Below are 24,382 nucleotides of genomic sequence, written 5' to 3'. Positions count from 1 at the left end.
ATTATCAGTGGATTGGGATCAGTGATTCTGTAAAATCTATACAGTCTCAATGAATGAATTTCAAATGGTTTCTCAGTTACTATTAAAGTAAGTCATAATCTCAACAATAAACTGCAGGACATTACCTCCAAATCTTTCTCCTCTGCAGAAACCTATCTGAAAGAATCAATCCTCCTACTTAACTCCAAGAAAACTAAGTTAATGATTTTTACTTCAAAAGGTTGATAAAATCAAAAGCAATCTTTTACCATAAAGTCAGCAAATAATAGTTAATTTAGTATGTTGAAATTTAGCGTTGTTAAGGTTTCAGTCTTATGAGTTTCAGTCAAGTGAGTTTTCAGTATTTTGAATTTTCGATGTTAGGGTCTCAGTTAAATGAATTTCAGTCAAATGAAATTTTGATCAGGTGTAGTAGACCCATATATATATATATATATATATATATATATATATATATATATATATATATATATATATAAATATATATATATATATGTGTGTGTGTCTACTCACTTCAGTCGAGTAGCCCATAGGGTGACCGAAAAAATGTCAACACATTACCATGCATGTGCCAAGAAAGAACTTTGGCACATGCAACAAATAACATAGTTTTTGCAGGCGGTAAGCCTCCCTGAACACCTCGTGTTGAGGGATGTGCACCCCACATTCCCTGCTAATTATATATACTCCCGCTGACATAGCAAAATTACAGGGGAAAAAGAATATTCCACTACCTGGGGATTGTCTATCTCATGCAACTGTTTACCATCTGCATATATTGACCAAATGCGGTCAATTAAACAGATATCGACAAATGAGCATTTAGACCAAAAGCAGGGCACCCATATATAACATTGGGCAGGCTCTTAACATCAAGCTTAGCTTTAATTGTATGTGTCTTCTCATTAAATATTTTGAACCAAAAGAACATGAATTAAGAGTATTGAGAAGTTACAGCATGAGCTGGAAGCTAAATATACAGATACCATATATATCATTAAACTTGAGGAAATGTATATGAATGTATCTTCTTACGACATTAAACTGGAATTGGTAAAGTCCAAAAAATTAATGTGGGATTATGATGATTTTAAAAATGGTCACATTTTCACGTGGCCAAGACCCAAGAACCTTGCTGTATTGGGTAAAGAGATTAGAGAAAAAGATAATACCAACAATATCCAAGAAGATACGACTGATTTGAATTGTAGTATTGAGTTAAACTCCAGCTCTGTTATGGATAATATGGGCTCTAATGCTACCTCCAATTTGCAGTCCTCACATGCTACTGACACTCAGACTTTGGGGGCTAGACCCAAAGAATACAGCATCCTTCCCTCGGTTTTTCCAAAGCTTCCTTTCCAAATTCCAAAAAGATAATCGGAATAATTGGAAGATACTGCTACTTGGCCCAACCATCAAAGATATTGTTGGCAATGAACCTTCACTTAGTTTCAAAAGAAACAAGAATCTCAGGCAGTTGCTTTGCTATACAAATAATGTCATGGACAGGTTTATTCAGACAGGGTTGGCATGTTTCCATGCAGGTCCTGTTCAAACTGTAGATATATTTCAATGGAAAATGAGTTTATACATCCAATTTCTGGGAGATGCTACAGATGTTATAAGTATGCGGATTGCAAAACATGGCAAGTGATATGTATATATAGCAACATGTGTCTCTTGTCAATGTTTTTACTTGGGTAAAACTGACAGTTAAAGGAATGTATCTCCAAGAATATTAGTGACATTCGGCTAGGAGATATGAAGAGTCCATTATGCAAATATATTTCTGAAAATTCAGGACATTCATTTTTGTTTATGGTCTTGCAAGTAGTCAAAGAAAATGTTCGAGGTGGTGACTTTACAATACGAACTGAGCAGCATGAAATGAGATGGATAGCGGAACTACAGGCATACCAGACACCTGGTCTAAATGCCAATTTACCTCTCAAACCTGCCCTTAAGGGGCATAAATTGCGTAGAAATTTATGATCGGATATAAAATAGGCAATGCCTGAATGGAGATATTTGATCCCCTTTACGAATATATACACCCCTTAAACCTTTGTAACCCTCTCAGGATTAAAGATAATTTGGAAGAGGAAGAACTGAATATATACTGTGAACATTTTAAAAAGTTTTGGGTTATTATTATTATTATTTTTACTATTCATATTTATTACTTTTACGATTTCCACTAATGACCTTAAGTCCAATGAAAGTAAATCCTGCTACAACAATTTCAGTGGATATTTTCTTTAGTGTGGATCTATCCACATTAAAGTGGTATAAATTCATCCAGAAGACACTGATTGGTCAACTAATAGGCACTATCTGAAAGAAGCTATTTGATTTAAGTCAGCTATAATATTATACAATTAGCTGGATAACAGAATCACAATCTTATTGCACATTTGACTTGAGTGTGAACTATCCACATTGAGGAGGTGTAGATTTGTGTGGAAGACACTGATTCGATAACTAAAAGGCAGTGTCTGAAAGGAGCAACTTTGATTTGTTAGCTTTAACTATAAATGTCTCATTTTATCATCTAATGACAGATCTCAACATGGCTTTAAACCGAAGGTGCTTATCCTGCCATTTTAAGTTTTTATTTCTCATTTTTTATTAAAAAAAAAAGAGTTTTATGATAGCCCGGTGATCCCCTTGGTTTTGTCTTTCTGTTTTTTATACATTTTGTCCAAGTGAGTATCTCTGACTGCTGAACAGAATGTTTGTGGATTATGTGTATATATGTATATATATTTATATATATATACACACACACACACACACACACACACACACACACACACACACACACACACACGCACACACACACAGGTTTACGATCACAATGTCGATTGTGTTTCACTATATCATCACATCGTCAAACCTATTTCGCAAAATCCATAATATTGACTGGTCCGATTGCTGAAGAAAAACCCGAACGTCAACATTTTTGACCACACCACACCTAAAAACTTTTAGTTATGTACTCACCATAACTTCAGATGTTTGGGATCCATCTACATTCTGAATGATGGGTTCTATGCCAAAGAGCGAAGTCTCTTATTGGCTGAGCTTACTATATCCCAGGATGCACCACCATCAGTCCCCCAGATCTAGTTTGTCCGCATACATGCACACATGCATACCCTGCTTATATAACATCGTCAGATGAAACAAGATAAAAACAGTGGAGCTCAAAACCGTTCTATCTCTTCTGATCTGCAAGGCAGGGGAAGGAGGGTGAGATGGATGCCAAACATCTGAAGTTATGGTGAGTACATAACTAAAAGATGTTATGTGATCCTATCTCGCCTACATTCTAAATGATGGGACAGCCCCTAGCACCTGAATCCTGGGTGGCTCACTGGAAAACACTCCTGAGTACCGTGGAACCAAATGAAGCTCGGATGCCACATCCAATTTGTAGGAAATGAAAGTGTGCGGGTTGGACCAAGTAGCCGCAGCACAAATTTCCGAAATATGAAAAGCTATAGAAGTAGCCATAGCTCTGGTAGAATGAGCTTTGATAGATGATGCAAGTTGCTTATTTGAAGAAGAATAGGCCTGAGTTATGCAATCTAATCCATTTTGAGATTGTAGCTTTTGTGATAGTTTGGCCCAATTTATTATCTGAGAAGGACACAAACAACTGGTCTGACTTACGGTTGCTGAGTCCTGTCTAAATAGAAGCGTAATTGCCTGTGAACATCCAATTTATGGAGAGTGTATTCTGCTTCATTAGAGAATTTTGGAAAGAAAACTGGTAGTTCTAGAGATTGTTGAAGACAGAAACTAGAGCAGACCTTTGGGACAAAGGATGGATTAGGCCTAAGAGATACTCTATCTTTGTGGAAAATCAGATATGGTGGTTTAATAGACAGGGCTTGAAGCTCTGAGACTCTTCTGCCAAGTAATAGCCACTAAGAATGCCGTTTTCCATGACAGATATTTTAATTGGTTCAAAGGGAGATGGCACTAAATCAAGATCCCACGGAGGTGCAGGATGAAAAACTGGTGGTCTTAACAGACTCGCACCTTTAATGAATGTTTTGCATAGCCTGCTGCTCATCAAAGGAGGATCCGTGGATTCGGAATTTAGAGATAGCAGTTGAACTTTAATAGTTGAGACAGAAGATCCCTGATTAAACAGGGATGTTAAGAATTCAAAACCTCTGGGACAGGAGCAGTGATAGGGTCTAAGCCCTTGAGTTGAGCCCAGATAGCAAACCTCTTCCACTTACTGAGGTACAATTTGTTAGTGGTGGGTTTGTAGACAAAATGTGAACAACTTCCGGGTCTAGTGTGTGACTTCTAACTAAGGTCGGAAGTGGAGGAGCCAAGCTGTCAATTTCAGAGATTGAAGGGACTGATGCCAATGTCCCGACTGATGGATTAGCAAATCCGATCAGGTCTAAGGTCCACGGATCGTCCACTGCATGCTTTTTCAGGTAAGGAAACCATATCTGACGAGGCCAGTATGGGGCAATCAGAATCATTGAAGACTTTAGCTGAGAAGCTTTTGAATGACTTTGGGAAGGAGTGGAATTGGAGGAAAAGCATAAAGCAACCCTGTTGGCCAGGGTTGTGCTAGAGCATCCATGGGTACTTCCTGATGAGGAATCAAGGAGAAGAACCTTTGGCACTTGGTGTTTTGTGGAGTCGCAACAGGCAGCACCATGCCCCCCCCTCTTTGAAAATCTGGAGCTGGGTTGAGGAGAGAGAATTGTCCTGCTTAATTTGTCCGCCAATACATTTGACTTTCCCGGGATGTGGGTCGCTACCAAGAAGCGGTTGGTAGCTACAGCCCATTCCCACACTCTCATGGCCTCTCTGCAAAGGGATACGATCTGGTCCCTCCTTGTTTGTTCAGGTACCAAACCACCGACATGTTGTCTGTGTGGATGGCGATGATGCCCTGAGGAAGGAACTTGTGTAAGGCCTGTAGGGATAGAAGTACAGCCCTCATCTCCAACACGCTGATGTGGAGAAGAGCGAAGCCAGGAGCCCTGAACTAGCCTGCCCAGACAATGCCCCCACCCTATCTGGGAGGCATCTGTCGTCAGGGTAACCACTGGAGGGAGAACAAAGGGTTTTCCTGATCCAAGTTGGATGTCTGAAGCCACCAGCGCAGGTCCCTTTGCATAATTCCGTAATCATGATGTGATAATTGAGGGAAGATCTTGAAAGGACCATTGAGTTGATAAGAGCCACTGAAGAATCCTCATGTGTAACCTTGCTAGAGGAACTAAAAGTACCGTGGCAGACATTGAGCCTAGAACCTGTAGGACCATCCTGGCTGGGGCTTTGGATCTCGAGATCAGAGCTTGAACTTGGCCCTGTAAGATTCGGATCCTTTCGGCAGGAAGAAAGACACGCATCAATCTTGAGTCTATCTCTGCTCCTATAAACTTTATGCGCTGAGAGGGCAACAAGACAGACTTTGACCAATTGAATGTAATCCCCAGGAAACACCCAGGAGATGGTGGCTTTGAGGTTGTCCATAAGTAGATGCCTGGTGGTGGCAGTCAGGAGCCAGTCGTCGAGATAGGGAAACACTTGGAATCCAAGGCTCCTCAGGTGAGCCGTCACTACTGCCAAACACTTGGTGAACACCCTGGGGCTGTGGTGAGACCAAAGGGCAGAGCACAAAATTGGTAATGACTGGCTCCCAGGCTGAAGCGCAGATACCTTCTGGACGCCTGATGTATCGGTATGTGATAATAGCGTCCTTGAGGTCTATGGAGCACATCCAAACATCCTTCTCCAACAACGGAGAATGGATTGCAACGTGACCATTCGAATTTGGATTTCGTGACGATAGGTTCAGTCTGCTGAGATCCAATATTGGTCTCAGGTCCCCTGTCTTTTGGCACTAAAAGAACCTGGAGTAATTTCCTGATCCGATTTGGTCTGTGGGGACCGGTTGGATGACTCCTTTTGTAGCAGCTTTGAAGCTTCTGCGGCTGCTATTTTTGACTGGGTGGTGGGTCCGGGATTCTCTTGGACGGAGGGGTGAGTATTTGAATGGGATGGTGTAACCTCCGGCATTATCGGGCACCCATCTGTCCTGAGTGATTGACTCCCAGGCTTTTAGGTGCTTGGCAAACGACACCCGACTGGCTCCGAGCAGCACAGCCGGGCAATCCCTCATGTCGAGGCTGAAGAGCCATGTCTCCAGAATTGCGGGGCCCTCTGCGCCTCTGGGACCTCTGCCTCTGGGGAATCTTCCTGCTGTTGGGAGAACCACATTTTTCCTTGGCCTTGGGGTCCCTCTTGCTCACAGCGGTAAGGGTGTTCTTCACCTTGGGTCCAAATAATGAGGACCCATCAAAGAAGACTTGAAGGCCTCCACACAAGCGAGCCAGGCCTGTCACGAGCCACGCCTGTGCCTGCCGGCCGCATAGGATATGAGCCTCATGGACGAGTTAGCAATTGACGAAGGATAGCCAACTGAGAGCTAACGGACTGGGCTAGCTGCTCAGGTAGGGAGGAGTCTGACAACTCCTTGACCAGATCCCTCTGAAGCCTAGTAAAATGTGCCAAATAATTCAGAGACCTTAAGGCCGCTGAAGTCAGGGTGCGATCCATACTCCTAGACTCCTTATTAGAGGATGGATGGACGCAGCCTCTGCCACGCCCTGCTGTGTAGCAGATGCCACCACCATGGCATCTACAGCCACGCCTTTAGTAAGGAACTCCTTCTCGGGGAGCAGATAAGAATTTGTTTGGACGAGAAGGGACTGGTTCCACAGTATCCGGACAAACTAAATCCAGAAGCTCGTCGAAGGGCGGAGATACCCAGGAGGCGGAGGGCTGAGCCCCAAAGGCCTTGAGGAGCACTGATTCGTCGCAGAGGGGGTTTGGACATCCAGCCGCCTCGTTGTTTGAGGATCTCTAAGATGTCTGCAAAGGAGACATCATCTGAGGACGACTTAGGGACCCCTCTGCATCATCCATATCCGTGTCCGATGTGATAGACTGGAGTCCACGTGCTTCCTCTTGCACGATCTCTTCCTTGGGGGTTCCTCTGGAGATGACTCAAGAACCCTCAGGAAGAGGGAACCCCACTGGGGTAACCTCAGGCCTCGGGGCCCGCTGGCCACAGACAGGGGAACTACCAAAGACCCAGTCTCCACGCCAGGGAAGGTGCTGGTAAAACCGAGAGATGGCAAGAGGATTTGGCCAAGGCACTCCTCATGGCTCTGAAAGCCGGACCTCCAGAATCCTGGGAGCGCCCAGTCTCCGGGCCATGATAGTAGACGGAAGTCCGAAGCACCGAGAGGAGGCTCGAATCGAAAGCATCGCCCCAAACATCACCTCGGGTCCAGCCGAAGAAGTCCGACCAAACTCGGACCCGAGGGCCCGGTTGGAGTAAGGGTCGGAGCCGACCCTGAGATCACCACTGCCCAAGAGCACCTGCTCCGACGGAGCCAAGCAGTCGGAGGAGGAATAGCAATGGGATGGGTCATGGCCATCGGCCGGCCAACTGGGTCGGAGCCGCAACAAATTTTTGGAAGACTGGGGACTGGAAAAGTCTTTGGAGCACCCTGTCTATATCAGAATCACATTCTCGAAGACCGAGGAAACAGAACGGGTTCGAGAAGACCTCTCCCTCGGCCCCAAGGGACTAGGGGACCGCCCGAGGCGACTCGATGAGAATCGGCGCCGAGGACCAGATTCCATCGGTGCCGAGGTAGACTTCGGGCGCCGGAGGAAGTGTCTGAGCGGTCGGCTCCGAGCAGTGGAGCCGAAGGTGACCCGCCTCGATGCCCCAGCCATCGGCTCAAGCCCGAGGAGTCGATACTGGTGGCATCGAGGCAGACCGTTCACCTCGGCTCAAGTCTTTGAGCCGAAGGAGAGGCCTGCCTAGGTCTCTTAGTGGATCCGACGGACTGGTCGGAGCCCTTTGGCAGGAGTCGGAGCGAAGACAAGGCTTCTTCAAAAGAGGGTTTAATCAACCCTTTAAGAATTAATTTATTTTTCCTCTCCTGGAGGACCCTAGAGGAAAAGCGTGACATACGCTGCATGACTCCTGCAAGTGAACAATAAACACAAAGTAGATGGTCATCAGTAACAGACATCTTAAAAGCACATTTAGTACATTTTTAAAGCCCAAGGCCTAGGGGCTTGAGACATAATGTTAACAATTTCTGACAGGAAATTTAACCACTGTAGAATCGCCTATGACAAAAAACCGAAGGCTTACAGAAACTGTGTAACACACAACCTTAGGTATAATAACCGGGAACTTTAAAACACTAAAAATTCAGTTATAAAGTTTGACCGAAAAGGCCCTGGATTGAAAGGGGGGCCAAAACAAACTCTACCCAGTCACACACAAGAAATTCCACTACTCAATCGAACACAATAGGTCAGCAAAGGTAGGCATAGTTAAAACGGCTTTTGTGAAATACAAGCACAAAAACTGACAGAAAAAGTAGTTTATAAAAGCTACTCAGCCCAGCCAGCTCGAGACCACGTCCTTGCAGTTAAGCGGCAAACGAGATCTGGGGGACTGATGGTGGTGCATCCTGGGATATAGTAAGCTCAGCCAATAAGAGACTTCGCTCTTTGGCATAGCCGGAGCGTGCCAGTCGAAGCGAGGATCGCCCGAACCCATCATTCAGAATGTAGGCGAGATAGGATCACATAACATCAATTGCTAACATGGGTCAAGAAGAGGGTGAGATTGTATGGTTCAGAATATTAGTGTTCGACTTTTTCAGCATTCAGAGTTCAGATTTCGAGTAAGTGTATTCAGAGATGTCTCATTCAACATTTTGATGGTAAACCATACAGACACACACACATATATATATACATACATATATATATATATATATATATATATATATATATATATATATATATATATATATATATACATACACACAGAGAGAGAGGGAGGGAAAGAGAGAGACTATTAGGATAAAAATGTAAACACAATTAAAACAAAAGTTAGGTACTCACCATAATGATGCATTTGTGTTGTCCATTTTCATTCTTCCTCAACTGATGTTTCTTGGATCCGACCTCAGATCCAACTTGGTCTTTTTTTTTGTTACAGACTCATTGATCCAACTCTAAAGCTCCTCCTTTTACACATAATGCCCGATTCTCCTGGTATACCTCAGATCAAGTTTGCTGCCCCAACAGTACAATATACACATCACCCTATTATAATAATGAAGTAAGATAAGGACATCCAGAAAGACTGGAGCTCAAAGCAAGGAACAGGTAAGCTCCCAGAAGGACATCCCTTAGGCCTCACTAAAAAGAGGGTAGAGGGTTGGAGGGTGGGGATGTTGAGGAAGAATGAAAATGACAACACAGATGCATCCTTATGGTAAGTACATAACCTTTCTATCTGATGTTGTCATTTTTATTCATTCCTCAACTGATGGGACAGAGTCCCCACTAGCTGCACTTTGGGTGGTCCTCATTGGAAGGATATTCTAAAGTACAATGGAACATAATTCTGCCATATTTCTGGCTAGTATGTCTAACTTATAATCAGCAACAAACGTATGAGCACTGGAACAAGTGGCAGCTGCACAAATATCATCTATGGGTGCTGATGACCAAAAGGCTGATGAAGCGTTTAGAGATTTTATGGAATATACTTTGGGGGTGTGAATGAAGCTAAAACTCTTTCTTTATAAACAAATGGTATAAATCTGTTAATCATTTGGCTAGAGTCACTTTAGAAACTGGTCTGCCCAATTTGTTCTTGGAGAAGGATACAAACAATAGGTCAGATTTTCTGAAATCCTGTGTTCTGTGCAAATAAAATCTAAGCTAGTGATGCACATTCAGAAGATGCAGCATATATTTTCCTATGTTTGAGAATTACAGAAAGAACACAGGTAAATTGATGACCTGGTTTAAGTTGGATTTGAAAGCCATCTTAGGTAGAAAAGATGGGTTTGTGCATAACGAGACCCTATCCTTATGGAAGAGCAAATATGGAAGTCTTACAGGGAGGACTTGGAGTGTAGATATTCATCTAGCAGAGGTTATAGTGACCAGAAAAATTATTTTCCAGGACAAAAACTTAAGGTCATTCTTAGTGGAAGGTTCAAAGGGAGGTTGGGTAAGAGCCTGTAAGAGAATTGTCAAATCCAAGGGGGTATAAGACCTTTAACTGGGGGCCTGAGTAAAAAGTACCTTTATGGAAGGCCTTGCCCAATTTTGAGGAAGCAAAGGAATTAGTATTCTCTCCTGAGTGAAATTTTGAAATGACCGCTAGTTGAACTTTAATAACAGAATGGCTTTCCCCATTTTTAAAAATGGAAGCCAAAAACTCAAGAACTGCTGAGACTGGAACAGAGAAGGGACTGATGTCCCTCTGAATGGCCCAAATCTTTTCAGTTTACTTTTGTAAGTTTTCCTGGTATAAAGCTTCTGAGAGGATAAAATAATCTGTCAAATCTGTGAAGAAAGATTGAACTATCTAGCCATCATTGGAATGGGAGAAACGATGCAGTCAGCTTGAGGCCATTGGTGTCTGAATGTTGCATACCTGTTGAGTGAGACAGAAGGTCTGGACATGGATCCAATATCTAAGGTAGATAAAGAAGATGAGGCCAGAGGAAGGGGAGACTAAGATCTGATGTGGACAAAAGGACACAATAAAGATGACTGTGCTCTTCAGCTGGGATGCTTTCTGTAGAAATTTGGGAATTAGGGGTAACGGGGTAAACATAAAGGAGACCCCAGAACCAGTTGAGGATGAGAGCAACTCTCAGTGACTTCCTCTGTGGAGGGACCACAGCAAAGAACCTGCTGAACTTGTTGTTGAGAGGACTAGCAAAAAGATCGCAGCATGGCTGGCCCCATTGATGAAAAATAATTTCCGCCACTCTTTGAGCGACTACTCATGACACATCAAAATTGACCTGTTTAGTCTGTCTGCAAGCAAATTCATTTTCCCTGGTATGTGTGCTGCCATAAGAAACCAACCAGAAGAGGTCATCCATCGCCACACACTTATTGCCTCTTGAACACAATGGGTAAGATCTGGATCCCTCCTGTTTGTTGATATACCAGACTACTGATATGTCATCTGTATGTATTGCAATCATCTCTCAAGGAAGAATATCTTGAAAAGCCTGTGATGCTAGTAGGACAGCTTGCATTTCCAGGACATTGATGTGCAAATTGCCCTCTTCCTGGGACCACACACCTTGGACTGTCCTTCCCAAGAAATGCCTCCCACTCAATTTGGAAGGCATCTGTGGTGACTGTGGCTACTGTCTGTGGGAGAAGAAAGAGGTGACCATGAGAAACGTTATCTGAATAAAGCAATGAGAGAAGCTATTGCTTGCAAACTTTGGAAATCTTGACTGGGGTACTTAGAGGATGCAGCAAATAGACCACTGAACTGAGAGAGTCCATTGTAGGACACATAGATGATAACTGGCTAATAGAATTAGGATTATTGCTTTTGCCATCAGTCCTATTGCTTGGAAGACTAGTCTTGCTGTATGATAAGAAAGGGAGATCACTTTCATGACCTAAGACCTGAGAGTATGAACTCTTGTTAGAGGAAGTGAAGCTATCTGGTTGGCCGTATCAAGACAGGTACCTACTGTAATTGACTGTGATGCCCAATTGATGACATAACTGGAGCAAGTAATCTCTCACTTGAATCAGTAGATGCCTGGATGGGGCAGGCAGGAGCCAGTCATCTAGATATGTAAACACTCAGAATCCCAGCAGTCTCAGGTGAGGCACTAATATTGCTATGCATTTGGTGAACACCCTGGGAGCTGTGGTGAAGCCAAAGGGCAGGGCTCTGAATTAGTAATGGCTGTCTCCCAGCCAGAAGTGCAGGTATCTTCTGGACAGTCTGTTCATTTTGATAGGATAGTATGGTATGCAACTTGAAGATCTAGTGAGCACATCAGTTATCATTTCGTAGAAGAGGTAAAATGGACTGAACCATGACCATCCGGAACTTTGAATATTTTACATACTGGTTGAGTCTGCTAGGATCCAGAATTGGTCTAAATTCCCCTGTCATCTTTGGAGATGAAAAGAATCTTAAGTAAGTTTCAGATCCTTGTTGGTCTTGGGGGACTTTTTGGATGACTCTATTTTTCTAGCAACATTTATATTTCCAAGCTCAGGGTTTTTTTTTTCATTTTTGGTGGAGGGATTTGGAAAAATGGTATGAAATAACTTATGGATAAGATTTTCTGCACCCAAGTGTCTTTTATGATGGATGCCAAGGCTTCTGGGTGTAGAGATAAACACCCCTGACTGCCTCCAGAGTGCAATGTCTGGTAACCCATCAGGAGCAGTAGTAGGGTCTGTCAGAGAAGGTATCTCTGAAGCTGCAGTTCTGCAGGCCACCTTTGGTGCAAGAATGGCATGGTCCATTAGAGTTCATCCTCTACCCCTGAAAGAGCGATCTCCTCATGATTCCTCAAAAGGTCCTTGTGACTTGTCAAACCATATCTTTTTACTACATTGCTGATTCTTTGAAAAGGATCTCTGGGTGGTAGAAAAACAGATCCCAATGGCAGACAGGGTCTTTCCATCTTGCTCACTTTTGGAAAGTGTTTCCTTAATGTTGGGGCTTAACAAATATGATCTGTCAAAAGGAGTATTGATGAATGAAGATTTGAAGGGCTCAGCAAAATCACCCAGGTACATCCAGATGTGCCCCCTGACCACAATGCCTGAACCCGTAGCCCTACAGGTACCCTCCACTGCATGAGAGATCGACCTCATAGATGCATTTGAGATGGACTGTAGGGTGGCCAGTTGTGAAGAAACTTTCTTTTGATCCTCTACAGACATGGACCCTGAAAGAGATTTGGAAAGTTCATTGGCCAAATCCCTTTGTAGTCTGGTGAAATGTGCCAAATAGTTCAGTGACTGAAAGGCAAAGCTCACTGAGGAATACATGTCATTCTATTACTTAAAGCATGGGAGTTGAACTCAGAACAAATGGAACAGTCTACATCTAGGTGGGTAGCACCCAAACAATATACACAATGTCCAAGGCCCTGAACTCTCTATCAGGGGGATGGATAGACAAGCTCTGTTCTGCAGGCTCTCTCTTAATGTCAGCCATCACCATCATGGCATCTCTAGGGTCTCCCTTGCTCCACTGGGGTCCTGTCTTTAGGAGGAGCTATAAACTTGTCTGGCCTCTTAGGTATGGGTTACACTGTATGCATTGGGTTCCTTCCAGGATTGGTGAGAGAAAAGACTGTTCAAATCATCAGCTGGAGGGACCAGCCAAGATGTACCTGGGCCAGTCCCAAAAGTTTCCAGAAACACTGACTCCTCTTGTGAAGGAGTATCAGAGGACCATTTACCTCTCTATCTAAGAAGTTCCAGGATTTCTCCAAAAGAAACATCATCAGGTGAAGAGTTGGTGGAGCCCTTCCCCTTCACTGAAGTCTGTGTCTTCAGTGACAGATTACTGAGTGGAATCTAGGTGACTCCTTTTGCATGTTCACTTTCTAGGGACCTCACCAGTGGGATGGTCTGGTAAAGTACTGGAAGTGGTGAGTCCTGGATGAGGACTGGCTGAAGACTGTCTTGGTGGAAAAGGCATGAGAGGATCAGAGCTCAAAGTCAGTGGAGGGAGAGTAGGATCAAAACAGGATAAGAATGTCCTCTCTCTGAAAATAGACAAGGGCCTCTCCACAATCTCAAAGGTAGAAATTCCAGGAGAGACAGCAGCTGGTCACACTGGCACTAAAGCTATGTGCACCAAACTTTGGATCCCTGTGGGTTCCTGCCTCGAGGAGAGAGTCAGAGCAGAACTATCCAACGCCAAGATGCCGAGAGACAACTTTGGAGTCAATCCTAACACCCCAGAACTGGCACCGATGTTTTGGCTCTGAGAGTCATCCTGATCCAAACAGGTCAGAGCTGGTCAACTTAAGGGGATGGTCTGAGTAGAAGAATGAGCAGTCTTCATATCTGAAAAAACATCCTTGAAGAACTCAGATCTAATGGTTCTGAAAACACTGGTCGGATTGTAGAAGGAGATGCAACATGATGTTGAGAGGATGGCAGGCTCATGGCTCCGATGTGAGGCAGAGATGGAATCACCTCATCTGTACTTGAGCACTGAGAAACTTCCTCATAATCCTATCCACCCCTGCATCAGACAAGCTCCTAGAAGACCTAAGGAATGAAATAGTAGAAGGTGGTCTGGAAGATCTCCTAGGTTTCCTGCGTAAGAAAGGTGAATGGAGCTGAGGAGATATCATATCTGGAGTGAAAAGTGGAGATCAGATCCAATGAGACTTGGATCTCAACACAGTAGGATCCAAGAAAGGTGTCATATCCGATGTATTGGTAACTTTATCTGGTGGCATAGAAATCAGAGCTAAATGGGGAGAACAATTAGCTGTCCATTTCCTGGATTCCTTTTGTTTTGGAGCAGAGCCAGGCTTCCCTTTGTCAGATTTACTAGATAGTGTTTGAGTCCCAGCCAAGGCAGAAATAAAGGTAGAAGGTAGCAAGCCATTCAAAACCAACTTATTCATTCTATTACTTAAAGCATGGGAGTTGAACTCGGAACAAATGAAACAGTCTACATCTAGGTGGGCAGCACCCAAACAATATACACACTCCTTGTAGGCATCCGAGCTAGGGATATTATGACCACAGAAGATGCACTTTTTAAAGCCAGTAGGCTTATCAGCCATATTGACAAAACAAAACTGACTTATTCCTCCTAAGACACAAAAGTGAGATACAGGCTTTTTTTTGTTAAGGAAAACATAGCAACAATGGTATTTGAAATCTGGTAGACAGAACAAGAGGGAAAGAATACCAGCAATGGTATGTGGGAGAGTACCCTGGCACAAGTAGAAAGAAAGGCAGAAGAAAGGAAAGGTAAGGGTTAGAATGTCAAGCAAGTTTTGTTTAGAGGTAAAGAAGAAAGAGGAAAGCAATGCTAAATACAAAAGCCTCACAAAAAAGGGCATAATATCTGGTTAAACTCCATAGCTCAAGAGCAGAAATCTGCATCCGAACAATGTGGCAGCAAATGAGATCTAAGGTATACCAGGAGAGTGGGGCATTGTGGGTAAAGGGAGGAGCTTGACAGCCTGGTAAATGCTGCCAAGTTGGATCCAAGGTTAGATCAAAGACTCACGAGTTGAGGAATGAATGAAAATGACAACATCAGATACTTTGTTAATTAAACACATGACACTTTTGAAAACCTGCAGTTGGTGTCATATTAGTTTGGAGAAAAGAAATAGTTGAGAAAATATAATCTCTTAGATAAAGCAAAAAAAAAAAAAAAACATTACTTATTGTACTCTTGTTTTTGTATTTTACAGATCCGGTTTGTTTTCCAGTCTGCACTAAATCCTGGCAATGAAGGTAAGCAATTAAACTCAATGTGTCCTGCTACCCAAACATTATCAAACCATATCCACACAGAAAATTCTTCAAAAATATCCCAAACAATCATTAGCCCTTAGGGCCCCACTTTTATTATGTTTCAGCATATCTTTTGTTTAAAGTACTGAGATGGAATTACACCCTCTTTTGAAAAAGTTACCCTAGTAGACTTTGACCACAAGCAGTTAAGACAGAACTTAGAGCGCTAATGTTTTCTAAGTGGACAAAGATGATGCAAGACAGAGATAATTTTCTTATAGTGTGAGAAGTGAGGCATTTATCTGCCCAAGTACTCCACTTCTGTTCTTCAGAGAGTAGTTGCACCCAAAACAGGAAGAAAGTGTCTTTCATCAACTTTGCCTAACAATATGTTTGTGTGTGTGTCTGCCTGTGAGATCAGTGAGTCATTGTTTTGCTGGAACAGGAAGAAAAGACAGAAGACATTAGCAGATGTAAATAATAGATAACCATCTCATTGCCCTTCTGTTCTTACTCACTATTTAAGATAACCTTAGAGCTATATTTCCTGGTTAACTTTACCTGGGAGAGGGGTTAAACACCAACTACATGAAGTGTTTGACATTGCCAGTAGCAGGAGCATAAATATATGAGTACTTAATAAAATATAGAATAACTTGATTATTGAGGTGGACAAAGGCATAAAAACTGTTGAGATTTTGACTATATTATTTGGTGAACAATTCATTTAAGTCAAACCACCCACACACATATGACCACATGAATTATTGTACCACCTGCTTGTATATGAAAAAGAAGTTATGTACCTACCATAACGTTCCATGTTAGATGTCTTCATCTCACCTTCTTTCTTGCTGGTTGGGATCGGAGCCGATCCTCGGCTCCGACTCGACCATCTTCAATAGCTCGAGAGCTGTTTACTGGCTCGAGGCTACCCCTTATTGCATGATGCCTAGCAATAGCTACCCAGATCTCGTTTGAAATAGCTAACTCCAGACATAGCAAGAGAAAAACCAGTCCAAAACAAATAGGCTGACTATACCTGCCATATTCTCTAAGTCAGTAGAGGAAACAAACCAGAGAACACCCAGCCAGTGAAATAAAAACTCCTCTTGGTCCAATAGAACAGGGGGACAGAGGGTGGGACACAAGAAAGAAGGCGAGATGAAGGCAACTAACATGGAACGTTATGGTAGGTACATAACTTCTTTATGTTAAGTTGTCTATCTCATCTTCGTTCTTGCTGGTTGGGACAGCATCCCTAGCACCTAATATCCTGGGTGGCTCACTGGAACAGACTCTTGGAACAGTGGAACCAAAGTCAGCTCTGCTCCTGGACACCATATCCAGCCTGTAATGAGAAATAAAGGTATGAGGATTTGCCCACTTAGCAGCTGCACAGATAGAATCCATGGGCAACCTAGACTGGAAGGCTACAGAGGTGGCCAAGGCCCTAGTAGAATGACTGTTCGGTTTGATAGGTAACTCTTTGTTTCTTAAGGGATAAATGAAAGTAATAGTGTGAGACAACCATCTAGATAAGGTCACCTTGGAAACTGGGAGACCTTGTTTGCCTAAGCCATAAGAAAGGAATAGCTGGTCCAACTTCCTTATTTCCTTAGTTCTGTGTAGGTAAAAACGCAATTGTCTATGAACGTCCAATTGGTGTAATTTGTACTCTGCCTTGTTGGTGTGAATAGGGAAAAACACAGGAAGGTCTGTAGATTGGTTTAAATTATTTTCTGAGCAGACTTTAGGAAGAAAAGAAGGATTAGTCCTCAGAGCAACCCTGTCCTTATGAAAAACCAAGTATGGAGGATGAACACATAGTGCCTGAAGTTCGGAGATGCGTCTGGCTGAAGTAATAGCTACCAGAAAGAGCGTCTTCCAAGATAAAAACTTAATGGAGCAGGACACTGCTGGTTCAAAAGGGGAAGAGTTAAGGAAGTTAGGACCAAATTAAGATCGCAAGGAGGAGGGGGATTTCTCACTGGAGGCCTAAGGAGAGTCGTCCCTCTCAAAAAGGCTTTACAGAGCTTATGAGACATAATGTTAGAATTTGACAACCCAACATGAAAGCTAGAAATGGTCGCTAATTGAACCCTGATCATAGCCGAAGCGGACCCAGAATGAAAAAGTTGTGCTAGGAATTCCAGAATTTCATGGACTGGGGCTGAAAAGGGATCTACGTTTCTAGCCTCTGCCCAACAAGAAAAACGTTTCCATTTACTAGCATAAGTTTTCCTGGTTGTGGACTTGTGAGGGGAGACAATAATCTCACGTACAGCCTGGGAAATGCTGGGAAGCCTGGCTAAGGTTGGAAATGGAGCAACCAAGCTGTGAGCTGGAGAGTTTGGAGGGATTGATGCAACTCGCCTGATTGATGGATCAGTAGATCTGGAATCGGGTCCAGAGTCCAGGGCTGATTGAGAAGGTAATGGTGCAGGAACGGGAACCATATCTGTTGAGGCCAGCAGGGGGCAATGAGAATCATTTTGCAACCCAACGATATTGCTTTCTGTATGAGTTTTTGTATCAGGGGAAATGGAGGAAAGGCATAAAGAAGTCCCTGAGGCCAATCGTGGACTACAGCGTCTCTGGGTGTGTGACCTGGAAGCGGAAGAAGGGAGAAGTAGTTGCTGCATTTGCTGTTGAAGGGGGTGGCAAAATGATCGCAGCAAGGCTGTCCCCATTTGCGGAAGATAAGATCCGCAACTTCCTGATTCAGAGACCACTCGTGAGGCATGAGGATAGCTCTGCTGAGCCTGTCCGCTATGACATTGGACCTCCCAGGGATGTGCGTCGCAATCAGAAAACATTGGGAGGAAATCGCCCACTGCCACAGTCTGAGTGCTTCTCGACACAGGGGGTAGGATCTGGTTTCGCCCTGCTTTTTGATGTACCACACGACAGATATTGTCTGTTTGAACTGCAATGGTCCCAGAAGGAAGAGAGTCCAGAAGGGCTTGCAACGCTAGGAGCACGGCTCTCATTTCTAGGACGTTTATGTGCAGATGGTACTCGTGAGGTTGCCAAGTGCCTTGGACTGTCCTGCCCAGATAATGCCCCCCCACCCTATCAGGGAGGCATCTGTGGTCACTGTGGCTACCGGAGGGGGCTGAATGAAGGGTCTGCCCTGAGACACTAGTGGGGAGACCATCCACCATGAAAGGTGCCTTTTGCATGCTTCTGTAATCAGGATCATGTGAGACATGGGCAGCTCTTGGAAAGACCACTGTGTGAACAGAAGCCACTGAAGGATCCTCATATGAAAGTGGGCCAGTGGGATTAGAAGAATGGCTGCTGCCATGGAACCCAGAGTTTGAAGGACGAACTTGACTTGGATCCTTTGGCTCTGCATTAGAATCTGTACTTGCTGACGAATTGTAGACACGCTTTCTAGAGGTAGCCTTGCAAACATGTTCCTTGTGTCTGCTCCTATGTAAGTGATAGATTGACAGGGCAACAAGGCAGATTTTTCAAAGTTTATTGTAATACCTAGCTGAGAGCAGATTGTGATTGTGTAGTCCTTGGCTTGTAGGAGTTGATGTCTGGTAGTACCACTGAGGAGCCAGTCATCTAGATATGGAAACACCTAGAATCCTCGACGTCTCAGGTGAGCCTTGACCACTGCCATACATTTGGTGAACACCCTGGGGGCTGTGGTGAGACCAAAGGGCAGAGCTCTGAACTGATAATGACTGGCTCCCAGCCAGAAGCGAAGAAATCTCCTGGAGCACCTGTCCATCTTGATATGGTAGTACGCATCCTGAAGCTCTATCGAGCACATCCAATTGTCCTGACCCAGAAAGGGTAGAATGGACTGTAGTGTGACCATCCAAAACTTTGTTCTTTGTACAGACCTGTTTAGTCTGCTGACATCCAGAATCAGTCTCCAGTCCCCTGTCTTTTTTGGTACCAAAACAAATCTTGAGTAAGTTCCAGATCTGTGCAGGTCTGCCGGGACTTTCTGGATGACTCTTTTTTTTCTAGCAGTTTTGAAATTTCTATTACTGCTTGGTCCTTCAGATTGGGTGGAACATCTGGAAGGGATTTCTTTGACGGTAGGGGGGGGGTTGATGGAAGGGGATTCTGTAACCTCCGGATATAATGGACCGTACACATCTGTCTTGCGTTAAATTTTGCCAGGCTTTTGGGTACAGTGAAAGTCTTCCCCCAACTGCCTCCAGAGGTGAGCAGCCGGCCAACCCTTCAGTGATGCTGAAAGGGCTTATCAGAGAAAGATTCTCTGTTGCCCTGGTTCTGCGGACTCCCTCTGCCACAAGGGCGACATCTGTTATTATTGTTTCCCCCTCTGCCTCTGGAGGAAAAATCGCTACGCGTGTCAGGCAAGGCTCCCTGGGATTTTCGGAACCACATCTTGCCACTCTTCTGACCTTTGGGGTAAGGTCTAGAGGGAGTGGAAAAATGGACTCCCAAGGCAGAGAGAGTCTTGACTTCTTGCTCACACCTAGTCAAAGTGTCTTTCACCTGTGGTCCAAAAAGAAAGGAACCATCAAAGGGGGTGTTGGTGAAGGACGCTCAAAAGGGTTCCGCAAAGTTACACAGTCACATCCATGCATGCCTCCTAAGGGCCACACCCGTACCTGCGGCTCTACTCGCACCATCGGCTGCATAGGAAATGAGCCTCATGGAGGAGTTAACTACAGAATTAAGCATCGCCAGCTGGGAAGATACTTTAGCTTGAGCTCCCTCAGCTGATGGATCTTGAAGGGTATCTCCGAGCTCTTTAAGGAGATCCCTCTGAAGCTGGGTAAAATGACATAAGTAGTTCAGTGACCTCATAGAGAAGGTCGCTGAAGCCAACATTCGCTTCCCGTATCTGTCCATCGTTCTAGACTCCTTGTTAGGAGGATGGGCAGACCAAGAGGTCTCCGGTAACTTTTTCTTGGTGGCTGCTGCTACCACCATGGCATCAACAGGAACACCTTTAGTAAGGAATTGCTTATCTTGGGGTGCTGCGATGAATTTACCAGGTCTCCTCAGAGTTGGTTCCACTGTATCCGGAGTTGACCAAGCCTTTCGAGCCACCACTGCCATAAGTGTATCCAACGGCGAAGAAACCCAGGAGGTGGAAGGTCGGGAACTGAAAGTATCCAGAAATACAGACTCATCTTCAGTAGGGGCTAGGGGATTCCAGTTCCCCCTCTGCTTAAGCATTTCTAGGATGTCCGAGAAGGAAACATCTTCAGAGAGGGATCTCGGGGACCCTTCCGAATCATCTAAGTCTGTATCAGAAGTGACAGACTCGGGGGAGTCAATGTGCTTCCTCTTGCACTTCTTCTTACGAGGGGGCTCCTCTGAATGATCAGGGGAGGCTTCGGAAGAAGAGGAAACACCCAATGGGGTGTCCTGGAGCATCGGTTCCCTACGCTTGGGGCTGGAGAAGGAGCAGAAGTTGGCACAGGCACTACAGGGGACGGAGCCGGTGGGGCTGTAGTGGAGCTGACTATGTGGCCAGCACACTCCTCATGACATCAAAGGCGTCCCTGCCACGATGCAGAGAAAGTTCCAGTTCTGAGGAAATAAAAATCTTTCTCTGCACTGAGGGAGACGGCTCCGAGGCCGATGCAGGAGCCGAGCTTACCTGCGCCGAAGCTCCAAGAGGGAGAACGGGGTCGGACAAGGGTCCGATGCCACTCGCCCCCTCGGAGCCAACGCGGGAGCCCTAGCGCCCACATCCCTCGACGGACGGCACCACCGTGGGGATCGGAGCCGACAGTTCTACTACTCGAACCCCAATGAACTCTGGCTCCGAACTCATTGGAGTCAGAGGAGGAACATCGAGAGAAGTGGGCGGAGCCGACACCTGTTGAGGAGGGCTGGACAACATCTTGGCAAGTGCCTGCGACTTTAGTAACCTAATGACCACTTTCTCCACATCGTGATCCGACAGCCTAGAGGATCGAGTGGAGTGAGAGGATCGGTGACTACGCTCGCTCTGAAGTAAAGGAGACCAAGGAACCGAATGCACCGATTTTAGTAAAGGGGAACTCAGCCTCTTGTGGCTCCGCAATGGCTCCAAAGTCTCTGATGGAGCCAACGGGGAGATTGTCTTGTCGGTGCCAGCCGGAACCGAAGTGGAAGTTAAAATCTGAACCGAAGATGGCTCCGAACTTGGAGCCGATGGCTTGGTGGGTTTAGGGGATTTCACAGGCTGAGAGCTCTTGGCCGGTGAATCCTGGGGTTTTAAAAGACCCCTAAGAATAAGCTTATTCTTACGCTCCTGCAGGACTCTTGGACTAAAGGCATGGCAGATAGAACATGAGTCCTGCAGGTGCACAGCACCTAAACAATAGACGCAAGAAGTGTGCCCATCTATCAGAGACATTTTCTGACAGCATGAGTCACACTTCTTGAACCCAGAAACCTTAGATTCCTTTGACATCCTTAAGGAGGAAAACAACAATTGTAACAACAACTACCAGAAGCAATATACAGTTTACACAAAAAACACACTCTACTATAAGACTATAGCTAAAGTTTTTTTTTTTTTTTTTTTGTAAATAGGTAAGCCTCTAACTTAAACGGCTAGCCTATGAGAGAAAGGTAGAAGGAAAGCCTCTAACCTAAACGGCTAACCTGATAAGAAGAGGTGGGGATTAGGGGTGGGGGAGAACTCTCTAAGTTAACCGAGTTCTACAAGAAAAAAGAAGGGATACTACAACTAAACACTATCACAAAACAAGACTAACGTTAATAATAAAAGACTAAAAGTGTTGAATTCTAGAGTAAGAAAGTTATACAAAAAACTTTATACGAGCCTGAGCCAGAAAAACGATACCTCGCAGCTGAAGCGGCAAACGAGATCTGGGTAGCTATCGCTAGGCATCATGGGATAAGGGGTAGCCTCGAGCCAGTAAACAGCTCTCAAGCTATTGAAGATGGCCAAGTCGGAGACGAGGATTGGCTCCGATCCCAACCAGCAAGAATGAAGGCGAGCTAGACAACTTAACATCTGTTATTTTCAACCATCCAGAATCATACTGATTGATCTCATATATATGTACACTGTAAAAATCAGATCAGTAGATTCTTGTACATGTAAAGTCAAAATAATTAATCTGTTGTACAGCACTGCGTAGCATAAAATACTCAAATTTCATACAGATCTTCACAGAATTGTATATTTATACATACACACATGCACATGAATTAGATGAGGGTCAATGAGTCATTTCTGAAAACTTTGAACTGTCATATACTCCAAAGTACAGTGACCACACAAATATGAATTATGTGGAATTCTTCCAGCATTTGCAATTCCTAATACATTTCAGCTCCTCTCCCTATAAAACGCTCCCATGGTGTGTAGATATATATATATATATATATATATATATATATATATATATATATATATATATATATATATATATATATATATATATATATATATATATATATATACACACATATACACCTTCTGGAATTCATGACACACTTACTAATGCTGTGCACTGCCGGTAACATAAAATGGTATTTGCCAATGTATGCTTATAATATAGTCATGTCTTAATATCACCTTACACTGTCATTAAGATCCCATATAAATAATGTATCTGATTATGAGGTTCCACATGTTAAATTACTACAAAATCTATTTTGTTCTAAATCATAATGAGCTCCTCATATTCAGATTAATTATCATACATAAACAAGAGATAATCTATAAATAAGAGCACATAAGAACTTTCCTTTAAAAACTGCTGTACAAAAATGTGTTTCCAATCAAACATTTCACATATTGACATGAGGGAGTGTAAAAGAAAAATCAATAGAAGTCCCTTTTCCCCAGAAACAGAAAAGCAGGGTCAAATGTAAAACTACAGAGATATACAAATCAGCAAGATTCAGTGGATGAGTCAATCTCATTTTAACTTAATTTCCCGGAATGACTTATGTGTGTGTGTGTGTGTGTGTGTGTGTGTGTGTGTGTGTGTGTACATAAATATATAAATATATATATATATATATATATATATATATGCATACATACACACACACATATATATATATATATATATATATATATATACATATATATATATATATATATATATATATATATATATATATGGGATCAGTACAGATCCCCAACTGCACTTTCCACTGAAACATAAATTACCAAGCATACTTAACCAAAAGTGCTGTTCACCGAAGCAGCACTTTTAGATAAGTATACTTGTTGTGCCGGTCGTACTACGGTGCGGATAAGGGAAAATTCCCTTTTCGCCACTGTAGTGCAATCTCGGAGTGAGAATATTAAAGTAGGGGTGTATGGGGGGTGCAGGAGGGCTTGCTCTGCTGCATAGCAGTAGGTTTAATGTTTTTTTTTTTTTTTTAAACATACTTTAACGAAAGTGGTTTTTCAGTTAAAGCACTTTCGTTAAAGTGTGTTCGTAATTATGAATTCAGACTTTTGATCTTTTAATCAAATGTCCTAGGAGTGATGTTTCACACTTTCTGGATGTTTTCTATTTTCCTGAATAAGAAAGGGATATGGGGAGAGTAAAGTCCTACATAGGGTGCAGAGGGGATTGATCTATTCAAATAAATAAATAAATAAAATACTTAACATGATTTCACCTGAAATTTGGTTGTTGCATCTTGTAACACATTTGATTTGTCCAGTATTTAGTCAGCAGGTTAGATTTTTGTCAACTTGTGGTGGATCCTATGAAGTTATTAAGCACTAAAAAGAAAATTAATACCATTAAGCGTCATTAGTTTTAGGTCCCTTCTTGAAATAATGATTCATTGCTTCTTAGCCAAAACTATGCTGAATCAAAGTGTAAAGTAACATTATACATATTGTTGCCCAGCATATACCTGATACTCAAGTAAGTGGCTTCATTTTCTTTTTACATCAAATGACTCTGAATAAAGAAAAAAGAATATTCTTACAACCATGAAATGTTTAGATTAATCTACCCATCTTCTATGTTGCAGAACCATTTGCTGTAACCCTTACATGATCATG

General features: G+C 43.3%; 1 protein-coding gene across 1 annotated transcript in view; it reads left to right on the top strand.

The window, feature by feature from the left end:
- Positions 1-24,382, top strand: part of LOC122787440 (4-hydroxyphenylpyruvate dioxygenase-like) — a 705,402-nt gene that overhangs the window by 209,888 nt on the left and 471,132 nt on the right. Inside the window, exon 5 of the mRNA XM_044054155.1 lies at positions 15,336-15,378. Coding sequence (XP_043910090.1) covers positions 15,336-15,378 — 43 coding nt within the window. The remainder of the gene's footprint in view (positions 1-15,335; positions 15,379-24,382) is intronic.

The sequence above is a fragment of the Protopterus annectens genome, chromosome 13.part0 (assembly GCF_019279795.1).
Source record: "Protopterus annectens isolate FY-2018-M chromosome 13.part0, PAN1.0, whole genome shotgun sequence".
In the NCBI taxonomy this organism is placed as follows: domain Eukaryota; kingdom Metazoa; phylum Chordata; order Ceratodontiformes; family Protopteridae; genus Protopterus; species Protopterus annectens.
The sequence above is the reverse complement of the archived record's forward strand: the minus strand, read 5'-3'. Positions and strand labels throughout refer to the sequence as shown.